Consider the following 19,210-nt stretch of genomic DNA (forward strand, 5'->3'; position numbering starts at 1 on the left):
AGACTCCGATCATTTATAGAGAAGAGCTTGGCAGACAGAAACCATCAGCCTCTACAGCGACCCTGGGGGGAGGGGGCGGGGCTGGGATTAAAGAGCCATCTCCTCACTGCAAAGTGCTTCTCTCTTACTCAGGAAATGGGGATCTGAGGGACCCAGAGCAGGGGACGGATGGTGGCCAGACTTAACAACTGGATCCAGACTGACCCTACAAACTGCTTGAGATGCAGTGGCTGTTTCTGAGGTCTTGGGGCCCCAGAGAGCTACTGGCGTGTTGTGAGGACAACTTGTCATTACTGGCTTCACCTAGAGACCCTCGTCAAATGCCCGGGCCTCCCCAAGGTCTTTAGAATGTTTCAGACACCCTTAATCTGCCATGAGGAAGGCATGGTCCCTATCCTCCTGGAGAAAGCCCCAGGCAGGATTTTTCCCAGCCCAAATCCTCAATTTACCTGCTAAGCACTTTCTTATGAAAATCCCCAAGTTCAGAATTCTAAGATATCGGGGGGCAAGTAGAGGCCGTATTTGCAGCTGGGTGGTGGGTCTGTGATCCCAACAAGAGGCACGAGGTGAGATGCTTAATTTGCAAAGGTGCTGTTTCTCTGGAAGGGACCAGAAGAGAGTGAGGGATTGTGGGATGCAGGCAAGAACCCACCACTATTGGATTCCACTCTGTGCCACTGAACCCTTGCAGACGTCTCGGACTGTAGGCGTTAACCACCCTCCTTTTCAGATGAGGAAACTGAGGCTCAAAGATTTACTTTGTCTACTCTCACACGTCCGACTGACTCCAACACCCTGGCTGAGGGGATGCAGTCTGGCCTCCCCACCCCAGTCCTTCACCATCAAGCCTCATCCTGGCCCTTCAGCATTCACTGTCTGTTCAGTTAGAGTGCAAAGAATGGAGATTAGGTGCTGGAGGGAAAGAAGAGAGCCACAGAGGAGGCTGGGCACTGGGGGCAAAGGAAGGAGGGGGAGGGGCAGATGGACAGGGGCCCTGAGTCAGCCTGGATGCTCATCAACACGCCCCCGCCTCGGGGCCTCTTTCCCAACCTGAGGAAACCTAGTCCCTAAGAGTCCACTTTTCACCAGGCTGCTTGGGTGACGCTTGTGTTTATGAAAGTTTGAGAACCGCCGAAGCTTGAGCTGGGCTGTTGGGCTGTCCACTGCAGCAGTCGCCAGCCACATGGAGCCATTTGAGAGGAAATAAATTAAAATTTGAAATCCAGTTCTTCAATCACCCGAACCGAGTTTTAAGTGCTGGTGGTTCTCAAGCCTCAGTGTCCGTCTGGGATGTTAGTGTCCAGCTCTGCCCTGTTGCCCAGGCACCGTGGGAGGTTTGTGCCTCTCCTCGGGGGTCCCGTGTCAGGTGGTCCTCCTTGCATCCTCAGAGGGTCCCCATGGGCCTGGGTGACTGTGGATTCGGCAGGAGTCTGCACGTGTCAAACAGTGACCAGTGATGCGGTCGCTCCTGGCCTGGGAGTGTCCCAGCCTTCAGTTCACAGGACAAAGCCTGTGTCCCGGCCCTTCCGATTGCAGGTCTGGAAAAGACGCCGAGCAGGGACCATCTCACTGATCAATGTCAGGATATCCCTTCTTTCCAGTTGAAAAGAAATACCGCATGCAGGCATTTCCAGGGCTGGGCCGCCTCCTGTTTACTGCTCTCAAACTGCTCCAGCCGCATCTAAGGAAGAGCCGCCCTTTCTCCCCCTGCGCCCCGGCGCTTCCTGCCCCACTCTAAGCAGTCACTGCCGAGCAGGACCTTTTTCCCAGGGGGTGGGGTGGGCGCCTCAGGGGTCTCCAGCATGTGAGAAAGCAGGGGACAGGGAGCCCGAGGGAAGTAACAGCAAGCAGGATGGTGGTGAGAAAGGCCCAGGCCGGCCTGGCCCCGGGCACCCTGTGAGAACACACAGAAAACCACTTCACCTTACGCAGAAGTCAGGCCCCCACTCTCTGTGCCGGGGCCTCTCACCTCTGCACTTGATGGCAGCCCAGATCAGAAGCTGACCACCCCCACTGGCCACCCCACCAGCTGACACTGTAACAGAGAAGAACAAACCTGACCCCATATGGGATCTGCTCCTTTCGCTCTAACCCTGGGCTCTGCTGCCTGAGCTTAGTCATGCTTCCTCCACACAGGTTGTAAAAGAATGTTGCCTGGAGCCTGAAATAGACAGGACAGCCCATTCTCAAGGCTCTGACCTTTAAAGCTATGACACTTTTCCATTCATATAGAGATAAAACTTTGCAGAACAGAGAATGACGATTGTCTTGCTGGAGGTTTACAGGAACATTGTGACCAGATCTATGTGAACAGCTGCAAGAACAAAGCATTCTTGCACTGGGAAGTTTGCAACAAAGCAGCCACACTCCCTCCTCTTTCAGTATAATTCCAGCTCTGGGAAGATGGCTCTTTGGGACAATAGTCCACCATCTTCTTAGTATGCTGGCTTTCCATATAAAGTTACTAATCCTTGCCCCAGCAATCCGTCTCTTGATTTACTGGCTTGTGATGCAGTGAGCGGTACGAGCTTGAACTTGGTAACAACACGGGGCAGACTCTCCAGGTGATGGCAGACCCCACTGGAACCCTGCAGGCTCGGCCTTCTCCGGACAGCCCAGTTGCCTGCCCCTGAGGCAAGCTGGTGACAGTCACCACTCTCAGTCTTTGCTTTACAAATATGGCACAGGGACAGGTCACATGCTATTGGCTTAAAAGATCTACCCCATTCCTTTTCCTCTTACCTTGTCCTCCAGGGCCTCAGCTGATGAGTTGAGTTCCTGACTGGACAGTAAAACTGTCCTGCTCAACATTTAATAGTTGGTCTCTTAGTCTTTATTTTTGTTTTAACAAAATTTGGCTCTTTACATAAAGAAAAGTAATTCTGCCTTTAACTCCAAAGAGGACAGAGCTCTAGAGCATCACTTACCCACAAGACAGGCCTCCCATAGCCTCAGTGGGCAAATCCCCCCTCCAGGCCCAATGCTAATCCCAGAAGACAGCCCAGCTCTCCTAAATTGCCCTGGGCAGAGGGGAATCTATCTCAGGGCTTTTTCCTTAAGATACAACTCCCCTAGGCCACAGCAAACTGCCATGACTAGAATCTTCTTTGTATGTCAGACCTCTGAACTCACCTCCCATCATGAATGTGGACAGAGCCCAGGACAAGCCCAGGAGGCTGTGTGACCTCCAGCCAAACTGTCTCCAGGATGTTACTGCCCAGGTCCTGCATTAACAGATCTTTGTCACTGAAGGACATCAAAGGACTTTAAAGGTATCTCTCAAGCCTCCCCCTCCTCTCCCCTCCCCTCCATTCACATTCTTTTTCAGATGAGCAGGTCTCACAGGGAAGTCACTGGGGAATTAGGCACAGCCCTGCCTCCATCCCAGCAATCATGCATTTAGGTGGAGCTCTTTGCACTGTTAGCATTTGCTGGGGGAGGGGATGTTTCAGATTCTATGAGGTCCATACATTATTACTAGCATTTTTAGAATACTTATAAATAAATAGAAGATTCAATGGCTTCTGGGTAGAATTTAAAACTCCAGGGTAAATCCTAAACATGATTGGAATTTACTGACCTCAGGGACCTTGTATGAGGCTGAGACTGATGAGATTGTGAGAAACCTCTTCCTTTCCCCTTAGAGCTCCCTTGTTATGGTGATCAGGGTTCTGAGCTGCAGACAACAGAATCTCTTCTAGCTGATTTTCAGTGGTGGGGATTTATTGAGGGATATTAAAAAACTCACTGAAATGTTGCAAGGGCTGGAGGCACTGTTTCCAAGCTCCCAGGAGCACCTCCCAGCCCCTCACTGACGAATGGGCCTGGTAAGGTAGCTACTGTCATCTACTAACCCAGAAGTACCTGCATTTGCAAATAAATGCCCTGATGCCTGCTTGTGGCATCACTTTCAACCTCAAATCTGATATGGTTGCCTCCGTTTGGTAGAACCTGTCACGTGTCTGCAGCCTTGGGGCAAGGGAGGCTGGGAAGCAGTGTTCTGGATGCTATGATAGGAAGGTAGACTCACAACTTGGGGGAAGCTTCCAAAATATGGAGAGACTGTAAAATTTGGGATACCCACGGAAGTTCACTACACATGCAGAATTACCCTTTCACTAATCACTGGGGGAGACAGGAAGTCTAGATTCAGAGCTATATTTTCTTGTTCTGCCTTCATTCCAGAGGCCTCTTGTTCAGAGTTCAATTTTAGAGGAAAAGGGGAAGTCTGTAGAAAAAAGGTTTTGATTTTATTGTGACTTGTAGAGTCTGCCATTCTTTTATAGTCACGTGTGAGAAGTTTTAACAACTGTCCTCTGTTATTAGCGACGGCCCCTTGATCAGGTTACATTCTTTTAGGTCGTCTCTTGCCTGTGCAGTTTCTTCTGCCTGGGCTGTAGCTCTTCCCTCTGGTCACCACCCACAATACCCGGACCAGGCGTTTGTGTGCAGGTCTGGGAGCCGGCCAGACAGACCTGGGTTAAAATCTAGCTCTGCCGCTGTGTTGCTGTGTGACCTTATGAACGTTCCCTGATTTTTCTTCTCCTCAGTTTGTACATCTATAAAATAGGGATAATATTGCTGATCTCAGAAGGTCATTGAGGGGATAAATGGATGATGGATGCAAAGGGGCTCGGTAGATAGAGAGTAAGCCCTCGGGACTCCTCCTCTCTTTCCCATGATATTTGGTACATACCTTGCTTACAGCACTTAGGCTGAACTGTGCCATTTGGACATTTAACAATTGCCTTATTTCAATAATATTTAAAACAAAGGTTTAATCATCTGTATCCCAAGCACACTGGGAAAAGCACATAAGTGACATGAAATTACTCCCACATTCAACTCTCTACTCCCCAGAAGGAGTCTCTGCTAAAAGTTCTGTGCATATCATTCTAAACACTTTATTTCCCTGCTTAACAAAATACTGTGACCAGTTTATAAATTTGCTGCATCATTTTTTAAGGGCAATACAAACTAACCCATAGTTTTATTTAACCACAGGTCTATATTGGTTGTCGTTAAATTTGTTTCAGGTTTTTGTCACGAAAATCCCCGTACACAGTCAGACCACCACTTCTGGCACTCCTGTATCACAACCATAAACAGTCACAAGTGTCAGATTCTGCTCTTTCAAAATAGTGGATTGATTTTCACTCATCTGAACAGCGCCTTTCCCCCTACATTCTCTCCAACACTGGACCGTACCTATCTTTAAAATTCTGGCCAACCTGATAGGTTAAAATGGTAAGTCATCCAGTGAGCAGATTGTCCATTTATATTCCTCCTTCTGTAAAGTGCTTGTTGATATCATTTGCTCATTTTTCAACAGGTAGTCCTTTCCTTTTCAATTGTTATGATAGAGATCTCCATCCTCTGCCTGTTAAAGGTGTTGTAAAATTTCTTTTTCTTCCAGGCAGTCATTTGTCTTTTTTAAGGATCTGTTTACTGTTCTGGGCTCTTGGAAGGCAGGGACCTGGTCATCTGTGGGCACCACTACCTGAGACAGTAGCTCGCTCAGTGCAGGATCCCAGCAAGATCTGTTGCATAAATGAATGAATCTACACACGGATGGCAGACAAATCAAGGGAAAGTCAGTCTATATTAGTGAAAATTTCACATTAGGAGATTTTAAAATAAAATGTATGTTCTGGAAAATATGAATTGTGTCTGTCCACTTTCTGAAAGTTTCATCTTCAGTTCATTGAGATAAAAACCACTGTGGATCTTGGGGTTTACTTTTCAATTCTTCAAAAAAAACGTGAAACAAAATTCATGTGGCAGTATTCACATGTATAAACGGCAAATAAAAATTAGAAAAATAGGTATCTACCTTGAATAAGAACTAAATAAAGCTTAACAGGATAGTGAATAATTGCATCATAAGAATGGTCATACAGACTGTTAAAATCAAGAGAATATCAAGGAATGATTAATCATTTAAAATGACTTAATCATGGTAGGTTTGTATCATGGAAAAAACCCAGAATTCCTAGCTTGGCACTTGTCAATTGAGTGATCAAGTTAAGTCCCTTAACCTCGATTTCATCATCTGTAAGTTGGGCAAAAATATCTGCCCAGACTATTTCAAGCATCCATCCATCTATCCATCCATCCATCTGGCCATCCTTTCATCAGTTTGCTCACTCATTTATTCTAAACTTAGCAGACATCTCACAGTGTAGGTTGAATTAACTTAAATGAGACTCACGTAAAGGTGACATACAAACTATAAACAAATACAATGGTAATATGAGAGATAACTTCAAAAAAAATAGCTTATAAAGTTGGAGTAGAAAATATATCTGTGCTACCCCAAGAATATAATAGACAAAAACACTGATACAACTTTTGGAACATACAGAAATAGAGCTTATTTAAAATACAGTGATGGTCATAGTGAGACTGGAGCGGGATAAAGTTTTTATTATATTGAAGTATTTGCACAAATACACACACTGAAAACATGTAAGTACACACGTTTATCTACTCCACAATATACACAATCGTCGCAGTGCGGGCAGGTGTGTGGATGGCATCTGTGGGACAAAGAATCGGCTCACCAAGGACGGCTGCTCCATCTGTGCAGGTTGTGCTCCAGGGAGAAGAGACCGACATGATTGGCATAACAGCTCCCGGGACAGTCATGTCTGCAAGTGGCCCCTTCACCAGCTCTCATCTTATTTCATCCTTGCAACCCCGTGAGGTAGGCAGCATCAGTTTTATAGAGGAGGAAGCTGAATTATTAGAAAGTGGCTAGTCTTGCTCTTCAATCTAAGTCTTTGGTTTTTAAACTCCAAATCTCCCGATTTTTCTTTTAAAGACCTGGCTGCTTCAGACCTGGGTGATTCTAAAATGCTTGAGACTATCTGAATCCTAGTTTCAACATTTTTTCATATCGCCCTTTTAAAAAAATTTTTTTACTTGTGCAATGATTTGCTTTGCAAACTCCTTTTTCTTGGAGGGCATCAATTTTGCTTTTTAAGGACTGCAGCTTTCTTGGAAATAGAGGTTCTACATCATGAGAGGCCTTCCTCTGTGTCCCGAGTGCAATGGACTTTGGGGAAAGTTTTGTTACTTCAGCACAGCAAGATGCTGAAGAGTGCCTGCTCTCAACAGCTTGGTCTAGTGAAGGAGACAGATAACCAGACAATTATAATAGCAGGTGATGGGTGCTGAAGGCAAAACTTGGTGTCAGAGAGACTCCCTACTCCAATGGAATTGTGGCGTTTGAGCAAGTGACGTCACTTGTAGTTCCTTTCAGGACGGCTCAGACTGCTTGAATAGATTGATCAGCCTGACTCTTCCAAGACCCAAGTATGACATCAAAATACAGAGAATATAAAACCTTCCCTCCATCTCTGAAGGGGCTCAAGATGAGTTCGCCCAACCCAGTGAGGTTTTAGAGAATCAACTCACAGATGAGAAAAATCACAGTTTTTGTTTCCAAGGCAGGATTTGTACCTAAATTAGTTTTCTGAATCATAGTGATTTAGAGAAAGGATTGAATTTTGTCTCAAAATTGGCTTTTCTAACCTACGCTTACTCTCTGATGGTAACGTGTAGATATTTACCAAAGTGCTGTGTGATTTGTCATGACTGGCAGGGAAGTCATTCACGGAAGGAAATTTACCCTACCTGCTAATCACAGCCTAGGGTCCGTTTCAGGGTAGGGCAAAGAAATTCAAGTTGGGATCTGTGAACGAATTTTTCAACAATTCAAGAGTATTCAGTATATATCTATTTCATCTGATATACATGACAAATAACAAACATGCGCTTCAGAAAACTGAAGGTGAAAGAGATCAAACCATAGTAAAGAACAAACCCTGGTGAATATCAGTCTGAGTGAGGATGTTGCCAGAGACTTGCGTGTTTCTCAAAAGCCTTTCCTCTGATCTCTGCAGGAAAAGAAATTTTGCTGGAGGGAGGATAAAGCTTGTGGCTTTCCATGCCCCATGCTTCAAGGCTACATTGAATTAAGCACTTCCTTGCTGCCAGAATGCAGAGAACGAGGTCGCCCTGAAGACCAGAGAGCTTCTCAAGGTAGAACAACTCTCATAGGAGTGGGGAGCATCCAACAAAGGTCACATTTAAGCTATTGTAAAATAAATGATATTTCATATTCTCAACCAGTATTTAAAACATCTGGTAAAGTTTTGCCTGGAGATACTCACACACATACATGTGTAATTTAGGTATCCATACCTAAAAACACACACACAGCCACTACCTTGTAAGGTTGTACAATTTGTTTTATATCTCTTTACACTTTTTGCTCTGGCCTATTAATACTGCTTCTGGCCAGTTTAATATGTTTTATGTAAATAAAAAGGATAAATTCTATAGATTAAGACAATTAAAGGACAATTATTAACTATCACAAAACTATTAAACTGGTTTATTTAATGTGGAAAAAAAGAAAAACCTGGACTTTTTTTTTAAATCAGTGAGATTTGTAAATGATCATATTATGTTGCAAAAGCAGTAACACTAGAGTAGTTTTTTTTAAACTCTTAGAGGTTTGTTCTCTTAAGCAGGCTAACCAGGCTCTTTGTAATCTTGTTTAAGTTATTGATTTACTTAGCAAATCCTTTCACTTTTAAATAGTGGAAAGCTCAAGTCCAGTTCATTGAACAAAAATGTCCAATTAGTGGGTAAAGTAGAACAAATTTTACCCTGATTGTTACTCTGTCGCAAATTAAAACCAGTTCTTATAAGAACCTTAGCAGGTTACAAAGAAAAATATCTGTTGCTGCAAAGAATCTACTCTTCACTTTTTAGGAAGGTGTAGATTGTGTGACAGAAAGTTATGTGAAAAAAAATATGATTAGAAGAGTGAATGTCAAAATATAGCTATTCCAGTTGATTTGAGGACATAAAGTGTAACTTCAGTTTCACTGTGATAGTCACAGGGTCAGAGGGAGCACAGAGTCGTTAGTAATAAGCACAAAATCATGAAACGGATCCAATTTCAGCTGTCGGATGAGAATGGTGGAGGTGTGGGCCAGTATTTTAAATGTTGGCTTAAATCCCCTAGGAAGAGGTCACGTGTGCTCTACAGAATTCCAGTCAACAAATTGGGGCATTGACTCAACCTCTTACTCAAAATTGTAAATATGTGGGTCTCAAGTTTCCTTAAAAGAAAACCCATAAGGCTTGGAAGAGCCCTTTCTTCTACTGTGACTCCTGAACTCAGAACATTATTTATTCCATGCCCACCCCTCCCCCAGTTTAAATCGCACTCTCACGCTCCAGGTCTCAGGAAGGCAGACTTTCAGGCAGCAAACATCCATTAGGCTCTGCTGAGTTAGGAAACTGTGTCCTAGTTGGAACTTGTCAAGTTCATGTTCTAACTGATGGATTAGGGGAGTTGAAAGAAACTGTGTTGATCCTGGTTACTTAATGAGTTAAGTGTGCATGCTGTGGTTTTTAAGGCTGATGAAAAGAGAAATGACACTTTTTTTTTCCATAAAAAATCCAAAATTAGGGCAGTTAAAACACTGTTAAGAACAAAAGGCACAATATTCTATTAATCAACCATGGATATTCATTACTTATCTTTTTTTCTATATATTTAATGCAAAGATAAGAAACCTCTTGGTGTACAAAATCAAACATTAATGAAAGAGGCTGTTTTACAAAAAACATTGTGAATTCATATAACAACAACTGAAAATAAACAAACTAAATGAACTAAATGCCAGCAAACATTCTGGAAAGATCCATGAGGATATAAAGGATATTTGAACATGCTAGTTCCTTCTGCATTAAAAAAAAAAAGTCCTCTCATGAGTCAACAAATTTCTACTTTCATGGCTATGTCAGAAACGTATGAAGAAAACCCAATTGAGTCTTTGGATTTTGTTTTTTTTTTTTTTTTTTTAACAGAGGCTTAAAATTTCTTCTAAAATGACTCTCCTCATTAAAGAGAAAAGATACAGCTGTTTTCAAAGTCATTGTTTCCTCATATTTCCTTTGGAATCTGTCCTAACTGCTGGTAGAAGGATGATTTCCATGTGAGACAATATGAATGAGGAACATTTCCTAATCTTCTGTCAGACCACATTTGTTAAAATTACCCTTCAGATCACCCGTTGCAAAAGTTTAAAAATTTGGAATGACTAAGGCTGGGGCATAGATTATTGTAATGAAATGTAATATAATAAGGTCTTAGCAAAACTTTAAAGAGCGTTGTTTTAGGAGGATGTGCATTTTATAGCAGTTACACACAAGAAATGAATACACACAGATGAGGCTGTGTGGTTTATTTCAGACAATACAGATCTTCTGTGTGAAAAACTTTGTGCTCTTGGCCTATTCCACTTTTCAATCAAGAAGGAATTTTAAAAAGTGATCTTGCAAGGAAGAAGTCAGGAACAAATTGGTAACACAGAATCAGATCTCAAAGGTATATTCTGTTGTAACAGAGTATGAAAATCTTTTCATCAGCAAATAGGACCCTTTTCCCTATGTACAATTTAGTCTCTTCTCTGTGTCGCAGTTCTCTAGAAGAGGACAATGGATGAAAGTTCTTTGTGGAACAGAACTGGAAACAGTGATCCTTGGCTGCCCAGTAATGAGGAATAATTTTTTTTAAAGCTTTCCAGTCGCAGCTAACGAATTAGCTACAAAATTCCTGCATGAAAAATATAGTCAATTCAAATCCAAAGTCTGTAGATGTAATTAATGTGGAAAGGGTCCAGCCACATTCAAAGTTCAGGGTAATTAAGAAGAGGGGTGGGAGTGGGAGGGAAGACAGGCCCCTCTGGCCTCCTGGAACCAGAGCAGGTGCAGAGCAGTGCAGATGAACATCAGCGCCTGACTGGGGCCCAAGGGAGAAGACAAAGTTAACAGGGAGGAACAAATCTGACTCCATATTGGATCTGTTCCTTTAGCTCTAACCCTGGGCTCTGTTTCCTGTGCTGAGTCATGCTGGTTCTGCACCTTTTGTAAAAGAATGTTGCCTGTCACCTGAAATATACAGGACAGCCCATTCTCAAGGCTCTGACCTTTAAGGGTATGACACTTATCCATTCATACAGAGATAAAAAGTTGCAGGACAGATTATAACGTTTGTCTTGTTGGAGGATTACAGGAACATCGTGCCCTGACCTACGTGGACAGCTGCAAGAATGAAGGACTCCTGACACCAAGAAGTTTGCAACAACCAACTACAGCTTCTCCCCTCTTTAGTATAAAAGGAGCCTGAATTCTGACTTGTGTAAGATGGTTCTCCAGGACATTAGTCTGCCATCTTCTCGATCTGCTGGCTTTCCGAATAAAGTCGTTATTCCTTGCCCTGTCACCTCAGCTCATGACTTACTGGCCTGTTGTGTGGCGAGCAGATCGAGTCTTGACTTGGTAACCAAAGGGTTTCTCCTCTCTTCCTCCTAAGACCCTTTCTCTTCAGTTTTTATTTTCTAAATGAAACAACACAGCTCATGTGAAAGTTTTTCAGGTTGGACTCTCTGTAAAGAAGTTTGCTTCTCCTGGTGCCCTTTAATTCAATCTGTGTCTGTGCTCAGCAAAAAAAAAAAAAAAAAAAAAAAAAAATTCTTTGGATCGCTAAATTTGCACTAGCCAACTTTATGCTTACACGTTTCAGAAGAAAAACAAAGAAGCCAGTGTTGGGGATTGTGAAGTCCTATTTTCAAGTGTTCCCTTCCTTTCCCCACTTCCTCAGATTTTTCTAACAGAATGAAGTGCACTGGAGGTGTACATGTGGTCCCAAACGTCAGGGCCAAAAACGAACTGGTCTGACGAGGCAGCTTAGCAGCAGTGCTAACAGTGCGGCAGAGACCTAGTGGATTGAGTTTCCTCTAAGCTGCTTGAGAGGCAGCTGTCATGCTTGAGCCAAAAGTTATTTCCATCTCTAAGTGAACTAACAGACTATCATCCTGTCTCCCTGGGGCTGGTCCTCCTTCCTGTGCTGTATCACAGCCTGTTTTGGGTCCTGCAATTGGGCAGGGAGTTTGACAATCTTACTTGTCCAGAGACCATAATTGTTCAATCAGTGTTTTAATTGCTTAAAACCCAGTCATGAGAAGAACTGTTGAGTGAACTGGGGATGTTAGTGGGAGGACATGATTACTGCTTTCAAGTATCTTTCGGGATGCCATCTGGCAGAAAGATGAGAGATGTGTGTTTTCACTTCAGGGAACAGAATGAGGATCAAACAGGACTAAAAGTACAGGACAAAAGATCTGGGTTCAACCAAGGTAGGCATGTAGTAAGTTTACTGTCATTGAAGTATTCAAGCAAAGGCTGGAGAGCTACTTAACAGAAACGTGGTTTGGTGGAGGTGGGCTGGAGTCAGTGAATGTAACCCCTTCCAACTCTTGATAGCTCTTTTCAGATCCTGAATAATATGCGGCTCTAATTTGGAAAACTATTCTTAGAAAATAATATAACTTCTGGAAAGAACATTGTATTTAGAAATCTTCCGGCCAGTTTTCTCCAGAGGACCAAACTGGAGGCAGAGCCTAGAAGGAAGCAGAAGGCAGTGGAACTCTCCCTGAACGGGGCAGGAATGCACACAGTTTCAGATGACGCCCCGCAAGGAGGCTGTGTCAGATGAGGAATTACCCAGAGAGCGAGCTCCAACAGCTCGATGACTGTAGCTTGATCTAACACAAGATACACGAGTGTCATTTAAGATGCCGCCGGAAGGCTCTGCGTCTCCAGGTGTTAGTTGCACAATAAAATCATCCCTGCGCATCTTGAGACGCTGCTTAACACAGGAGAAGGCAGCTGTCTGAACATGTCCCCTGAGGATCAGAGATGAGAACAAAACTTCATAGAACAAGTTCCTCTTCTCTGAAGGCTTCAAGGGGCTGAGGTTCATCTGACCTGGGGCTATCTTGGTCATTGGGCAACTTATCTTAAGAAGTGTAGCACTTTTTCAGGTGATCACCTCTCTTCATCTATGCTCTTCTTTCTGTGGCACTAACATAACTGTCGCCTGACACAAGATGATGCCTGTGACTCCTGGCTTAGGAGCTATAATAATAGAACAACTGTATGTTTTGGCTAATGCAGAAAAAGACACAAATTTGGATATAAATGTGTCATTTGTTTCAAGTAAAGTCTACCTATGCAGACAGGTGGAATGCACTATTTAAATGCTTGGTAATTAAGTTTTGAATGAGGCCTCACCAAAAATATACATTTTAATGTTGTGTAGCTCTCTTAGAACCAGTATTTATTTTGAACAATCCAAAGTCCTAATTACTGACAACTAAATGCTCCAGAATAAGGGTATCAGATAAATATAAATGCCAGGGAGAAATGAAACTCCCAAGTAATTCAAACTCTAAATCTCTGACTCTCTGCTATGGGAGGGTTAGAGATAGAGAGAAAACAATAACTTTTTAAGCTGGGTATAAATGTGAAAAAAACAACTATACTTTTTGAAAATATAAAATTCAAAATGGCAGAGTGGGGTATTTAAAAAAAAAAAGCCAACACTCGTTAGAAACTCGAGTTGTTGATTGTTCACATGGAATCTAAAAATATTTCATGGTTTTAAACAAAGTGTTCCTGTATTTTGTGGTTCCCTTTCTTAAACTTTTAGATTTTACTTCCATTTGAAAGGAATAATTGAGGCACTGATTTAATACTATATTTATTAAAGTGTTTTTATTAACAAACTTTCACCAGAAAGTTCTGAGTGTGTTAATACAGCAGGCACATTGGCTTCAATGTTTGGTATCTGACAGTCCACAGAATTGCACTTAACTCTCACAATTCTGCCACAACTTTGTGGATTGTTTGGGCAGGGCCTAAAACCAGCCTCCCCCATTAAATGGTTAAATATAAATTTTGGTTCACTCTGATTTAAATGTTCTGAGTTCACAATGACATCAGTCTGTGACAAGCCCGGCTCCACTTGCCTTTCTGCTTTGTCGGTCTGATTCACTGAACCCGAGTCCTTGTTTGCAGCCCCTCCGCTGCCCTCCATGTTTCCGATGTCTCTACTTTTACCAAGTCCCCTTGGGTGAGTCTCAGGATCACAGCATGCTTTCTGTAAAGCTCCAGCGCTTCTGCAGACAAATGACGATGGCTCTGCCACCTTTGGAAGATGCTCCTCTATGCTCTGAAGGCTGTGGACGCTGGTCTTCCCCATTTTCTCCTGGGCTTGAATGTGCTGCACTGGGTGGAGGAAGAAACCCCTAGACAGAGAATTCTGCACTCCCAGCGGTTTCACTCTGCCCTGTAGGCAGGGACAGTGGTGGATGTGTGGGATGGGATGCATGAGGCCCTCGGGGGCTGGCTGTGCAGCCTTCAGAGGTGCCAGGCCGTTCTGGACATGCACAAAACCGCTCGCAGTCGGAGCACACTGGTGGCACAAGCAGTCAGCCACCTGCTGGCAAGAGCGTGGGCCATATTTCAAATGTCTGTAGGCATCTGGACAGCTACATCGCTGATTCAGAGAGAAGAAGTGACACACGGTGTGCTGCTCGAGAGAGGGCTGTAACAAGGCAGTGCCAGCTTCAGTTTTGGTGCTTTGGTTGAGCTCGCTGTTGTAAGCTGCGTGTACTGACATCCCTAAATTCTTGGCCTGGCTGTTGAAAAACTCTGAGCAGATGTGGGTCTCTTCGTAAGTGGTCTTCTCAGAGGCCGGGCAGCTGTGGGACGCCAGGGGTTCTAATTCATAAAACTCGTGCTCCATTTCAGATTTCTGGCCCCTGGGATCTAAATGGTAAGAGTTCATAGTATGTGTCTTGCTTTGTCCCTTGTCACCAGGACTCGGGGAAAAGGCATGGGAGAAGGCACTGCACTGGAGTTTTTTAGGTAAAGGAATCTGACCACAGGTACCCTGCGGCCCAAGGCACCGGCACATGCACTGGAAGAAGAAGGTGGCGAACGCCCAGCTGATGCACATGATGAGCATCAGGAAGGTGCCCAGCTGGGTGTAGGCCAGGACCGTGGAGGGCATCATCATGGCCCCGGCCACGAAGGTGGTCAGAGCGGCCATGGCGATGGCCGAGCCCATGCGACTCAGAGAGAAGATCACCTTCCCTTCTCGGTCGGCATCCGGGGCCAAGCGGTAGGCAACCCCGTAATGGACGGCAAAGTCCACAGACAGGCCAACTGCAACCGAAATGGTGACCGATTCCAAAACATTTAGCTCCCAGCCCAGCAGGACCAGAGAACCCACGGTGACAAATATAGTTCCAGCGATGGAAATGATGGCGTAGAGGCTTATGATGATGTTCCATGTGGTAAGCAGCATCACACTAAAGGCCACAGCCACGGAGAGCCCCATGGCGATGAGGGTGCCGTCGGAGAGGCTGTCCTGGAGGTCATAGAACTCCAGATTGCTGACAAACCAGCCGTTGCTGAGGCCCTCGGGTGCAGAACTCAGCTCACTGGAAATCCACGAGTCCACCTCTTTATAAAAGTGATGCATCTTTTCATAAGCCAGTGTGAAGAGGTAGGTACTCTGGAACTCGAGCACGACTGCCCTGATGGTATCATTGATGTCAAACCTCGGCCCTGGGGTTTTGCTGTCTAAATGGTAGCCCGTGCTCCTTTCCAGCTCCATGATGGCTCTCTTGATGCACAGTTCGAACACCTCTTGCTTATAGGGGAAGCTCCAGTGGCTGCAGCACGGGTACAGGGCGGGCTCATCGCAGTCCTGGTTTTCCATCCACTGCTTGAATGTCTCAATGAAGCAGCTGGTGAAGTCCTGGTCGTCCGTCTGGTAAAAGAACGTCTGATTTCTCAGTTTTTGACAAAAGTGCAAAATCCAGACCTGGGAAGCCGGGCTGGCAATGTTAAAGCTGCTGTCTAACGTCAGCTTCCCCTTGCTCTTAGGGTTGAGCGGGTTGCCGTTGTCTTCCGGGGACACGCCCCAGATGACGGTGATGGGCATGTGGAGCTCTTCTCCGTGGTGCACGCGCTCGAACATGAAGAGCTTTTTGTACTCAGCGTCGTAACGTTCGAAAGGGTGGGACGCCCTGAACACCTGGAACTCGGACAGCTCCAAGGAGGGCAGCTTCATCTTCGGGTTGATGCACACGATGTAGGCCCCGCCCACCGTCAAGGCAAGAAACCAGAACAGCCAAAGGTAGCGAAACTTAATGACGATGCACGGCAGTACTTTTTCAAAAAAAATCCGAGATGCTTCTGAGACGGCAAACAGGACTTTGTGGCACTTCTGACAGGCCACCGTCCAGCAGCTTTTGTTATCGTATATCTGTGGCTGGGGCTTCTTGAAGCAACTGAATAGATTGAGAAGATACCGCTCGTGCAGAACGACCACCGCCGGGAGCCACGTGACCATCAAAACGTAGTTCACCAAGATAGCGGTCCCCGCGTAAACCCCAAAGCATCTGATTGCCGTAATATTGCTCACGTAGTTGGCATAAAAGGCAGCCGCGGTGGTGAAGCTGGTGACGAACATGGAGAGGGCGGCGTGTTGCAGAGTGATGCTCACCGTCTCCGAGGTTTCGGCGTGAGGCTTGTCAAACTTGGTGTAGTTCCACACATCACACAGGACAAAGGCGTCATCCGCTCCAATTCCAACCAAAATGATGAGTGCGGTGAGGTTCATAAAAGGGAAAAATTCAAAGTTGAAGACCACGCGGTAGAGAAAATAGGAAACAATCAGGGAACTGATGATTGCAAACATAGTCATCAGGGTGATAAACATGGACTTGGTGTAGACACACATGACTAAAAGCACGATCACGATGGCGATGGCGGGATACACGGTATCCATCAGAAGATAATCCTGAAACAGACTGTGCTTGATGCCGAACTCAATCCCCGTGACGGTGGTGACGCCGTCGGAGGAGTTCCAGTTTTCGAAGTTGTCCAGGTAAATGTTCATCATGCTCTCCCCTTTCTCCGTGGGCGAGAAGAGCATGCTGTACTTTAAGGAGGGCGTGGCGTAGTCCGCGGTCTTCGGGGCCATGAAGTCTTTGTCCACCAGGTAGTGGAGGATCTGGTACACGGCGTTGTACTTGGTGCACTTTCGCGGCACGTTCGTGCACTTGAGCTGGTCCTTCCTCCGGGCCGCCATGTCCCAGCAGTCCGGCTCCAGGGTGCCGTTCTGGTAGTGTTTGGCGCAGGTCCGAAGTAGCTTCAAGGTGTGAGAAACGTCTCGCTCGACGATTTTCTGACAGGAGGACCTGTTGTTGAGAATCGCGATGTAGTTGCCCAGCGTCCAGCTGGGGCAGCAGGAAGCAGCCGTGGTCCTCTGGCAGAGATCGCCGAACTGGGGGTGCGCTCTGATCTGCAGAGACAGAGACACGCGGGAAGGACTGCCGTTTAAAATCAGTTCACTGAAAGGTCTGAATTACGGTGGCCTTGAGGGATGGGAAAGTCACAGAAGCTAAATCAGCATCCTCTGAATTTGGTATCAGTTTGAATACAAGCTGAGAGTCCCCCACCAAAGCTCTCTTAATGTTGCAGAGGGTGCATTTTGAACAACAAACCACTGTTTGGGGATGACACACAAGTGTGAAACAGTTTCAGTCAATGCCAGCTTAGTTTCAAAAAGGAGACAAAATTAACACCTCTTTAGTAAACACGCCTGTTCAAAGACACTTTAAAAAGCAATACAATGGACAGGCTGTGAAGCTCATGTATATACACTTATGGGATTAATTAAGAGAACAATTGTCCAATTGATATAGGAAACACATTTGTGGCTTTGCCTAAACTTTCTGGTAATCAGCATGAAATTCTTGGTGACAAAGGTACTGTATTTCAGTCAACTTAGTTGGAGGCAAAGATGATATTCTCTAGAAAACTAGCAGTGAATCAAAAAGTGATTCTGTCACTGTGCTGTACATCTGAAACTAACATAATATGATAAATTAACCGTATTTTTTAAGGTGCTATCGCATAACAAAATCTAGATAAAAATTGGGAGATATTTTTAATTAGGTAAAGACTTATTGGTATTACTCTGTGTGCACTTTAGTTTAGGGTTGTTTAATCAAAAGTAAGTTCAAGATGTGAAGGCAGGAAGGGCCCCAACCAACCACAGGAAAAGTTTGAAACCAGTTTTTTAACCATCTTGGATATTCATGGACGTAACTTTCTCTAGTTGAAAGTTACGGAGCAGGGACTATAGTGCCTACAGAACTAGTAAATCTCCTTTTTACAGATTTTTGACATTTCAAAATATTGTTCTCTATACCTACTTAACCTAATGCTATATATTTATATCAATAAATACTGTATATTTAACTATAAAAAAAAGTGATTCTGGTGGTATCAGAAGAAATGATGTCAAAGATGCATGGAAAACCTGGAATAAAATTGTGTCCTGATATATGAGTAGAAAGGGGAAATGTTTCTAAATTTAAAGTATATATATGATTTTAAATACACATATACAGTTCCTAAGTAGGAATTTAATTATTTCTTCTACATCCTTCAAAGTTTATTCAAGTAGACTAAATTCCCTTTTGGGGAGCTTTCTCTTCTGGTTAACAGGGTCTGCTGCACATTAGCAAGTATAACAATTCTGGATTTAATATGGACAGTATTTCACTTAGAACACTATTCCCGGAGAAAGCTTTTCTTCTTATGGCTGTTCTTGTCATAGAAAATTGAAAAAGCGTTCCAGTGCCAAATCTGGCATTGCTAAGGTTAGAATGAAGCCGGCACAATTCCACTGCCTTAAAAATCTATAAATTATGTGAATGGCCCTTCTTCCCTGAAAATGAGAAGAAGAAATATTCCCTTGCTGTTGAGGCTGTCCAGAGACCTCTCTGGAAGTGCCAGGGCTAAGGACGACCACTCCTATCACATTCCCTTATCTCTATTTAAAAAAGGTTGTTCCAGGGCAGAAACTCCAAAGTTCAAGAAGGGCGTGAGGATTTTCTTTTCTAATAAGATTAAAACCACCTTTTTATTTAAGTAGGCTTGATGAACCATGCATTGAAATATTTTCTCATGAACCACGTTACCTGAAATTAAACAAGCCCTGGCTATAAGGATACTTTCCTGGAACTAACCCTGCGGTGGCGACCTGTGGATGACATGTGATTGGCCAGCTACTGGGAATTGCTAAAGTTGGGTGACCTGTACAGAAGATTTCGTTCTACTCTTCAACTTTTGCATCTGCTTGAATATTTCCATAATAACAAGTTAACTTTTTTTAAAAAAGAGATACTCTATTCGGGGTAAAGAAAAATGAATCAAATGGGTTGTTATACAAGTGTGCTGAAATAATGTTCATTTTAAC

General features: G+C 44.2%; 1 protein-coding gene across 7 annotated transcripts in view; it reads right to left on the reverse strand.

Moving 5' to 3' along the window:
* Positions 1–13,622: 13,622 nt before the first annotated feature.
* The window catches only part of DISP1 (dispatched RND transporter family member 1), a 174,557-nt gene continuing 168,969 nt past the window's right edge, over positions 13,623–19,210 (reverse strand). For all 7 annotated transcript variants that reach the window (XM_031438421.2, XM_031438422.2, XM_064477277.1 and 4 more), the window contains one exon: positions 13,623–17,245. In XM_031438421.2, the coding sequence (XP_031294281.1) occupies positions 13,631–17,245 (3,615 nt within the window). In that variant the 3' untranslated portion in view covers positions 13,623–13,630. The remainder of the gene's footprint in view (positions 17,246–19,210) is intronic.

Source organism: Camelus dromedarius, chromosome 21 (assembly GCF_036321535.1).
Source record: "Camelus dromedarius isolate mCamDro1 chromosome 21, mCamDro1.pat, whole genome shotgun sequence".
NCBI lineage: Eukaryota > Metazoa > Chordata > Mammalia > Artiodactyla > Camelidae > Camelus > Camelus dromedarius.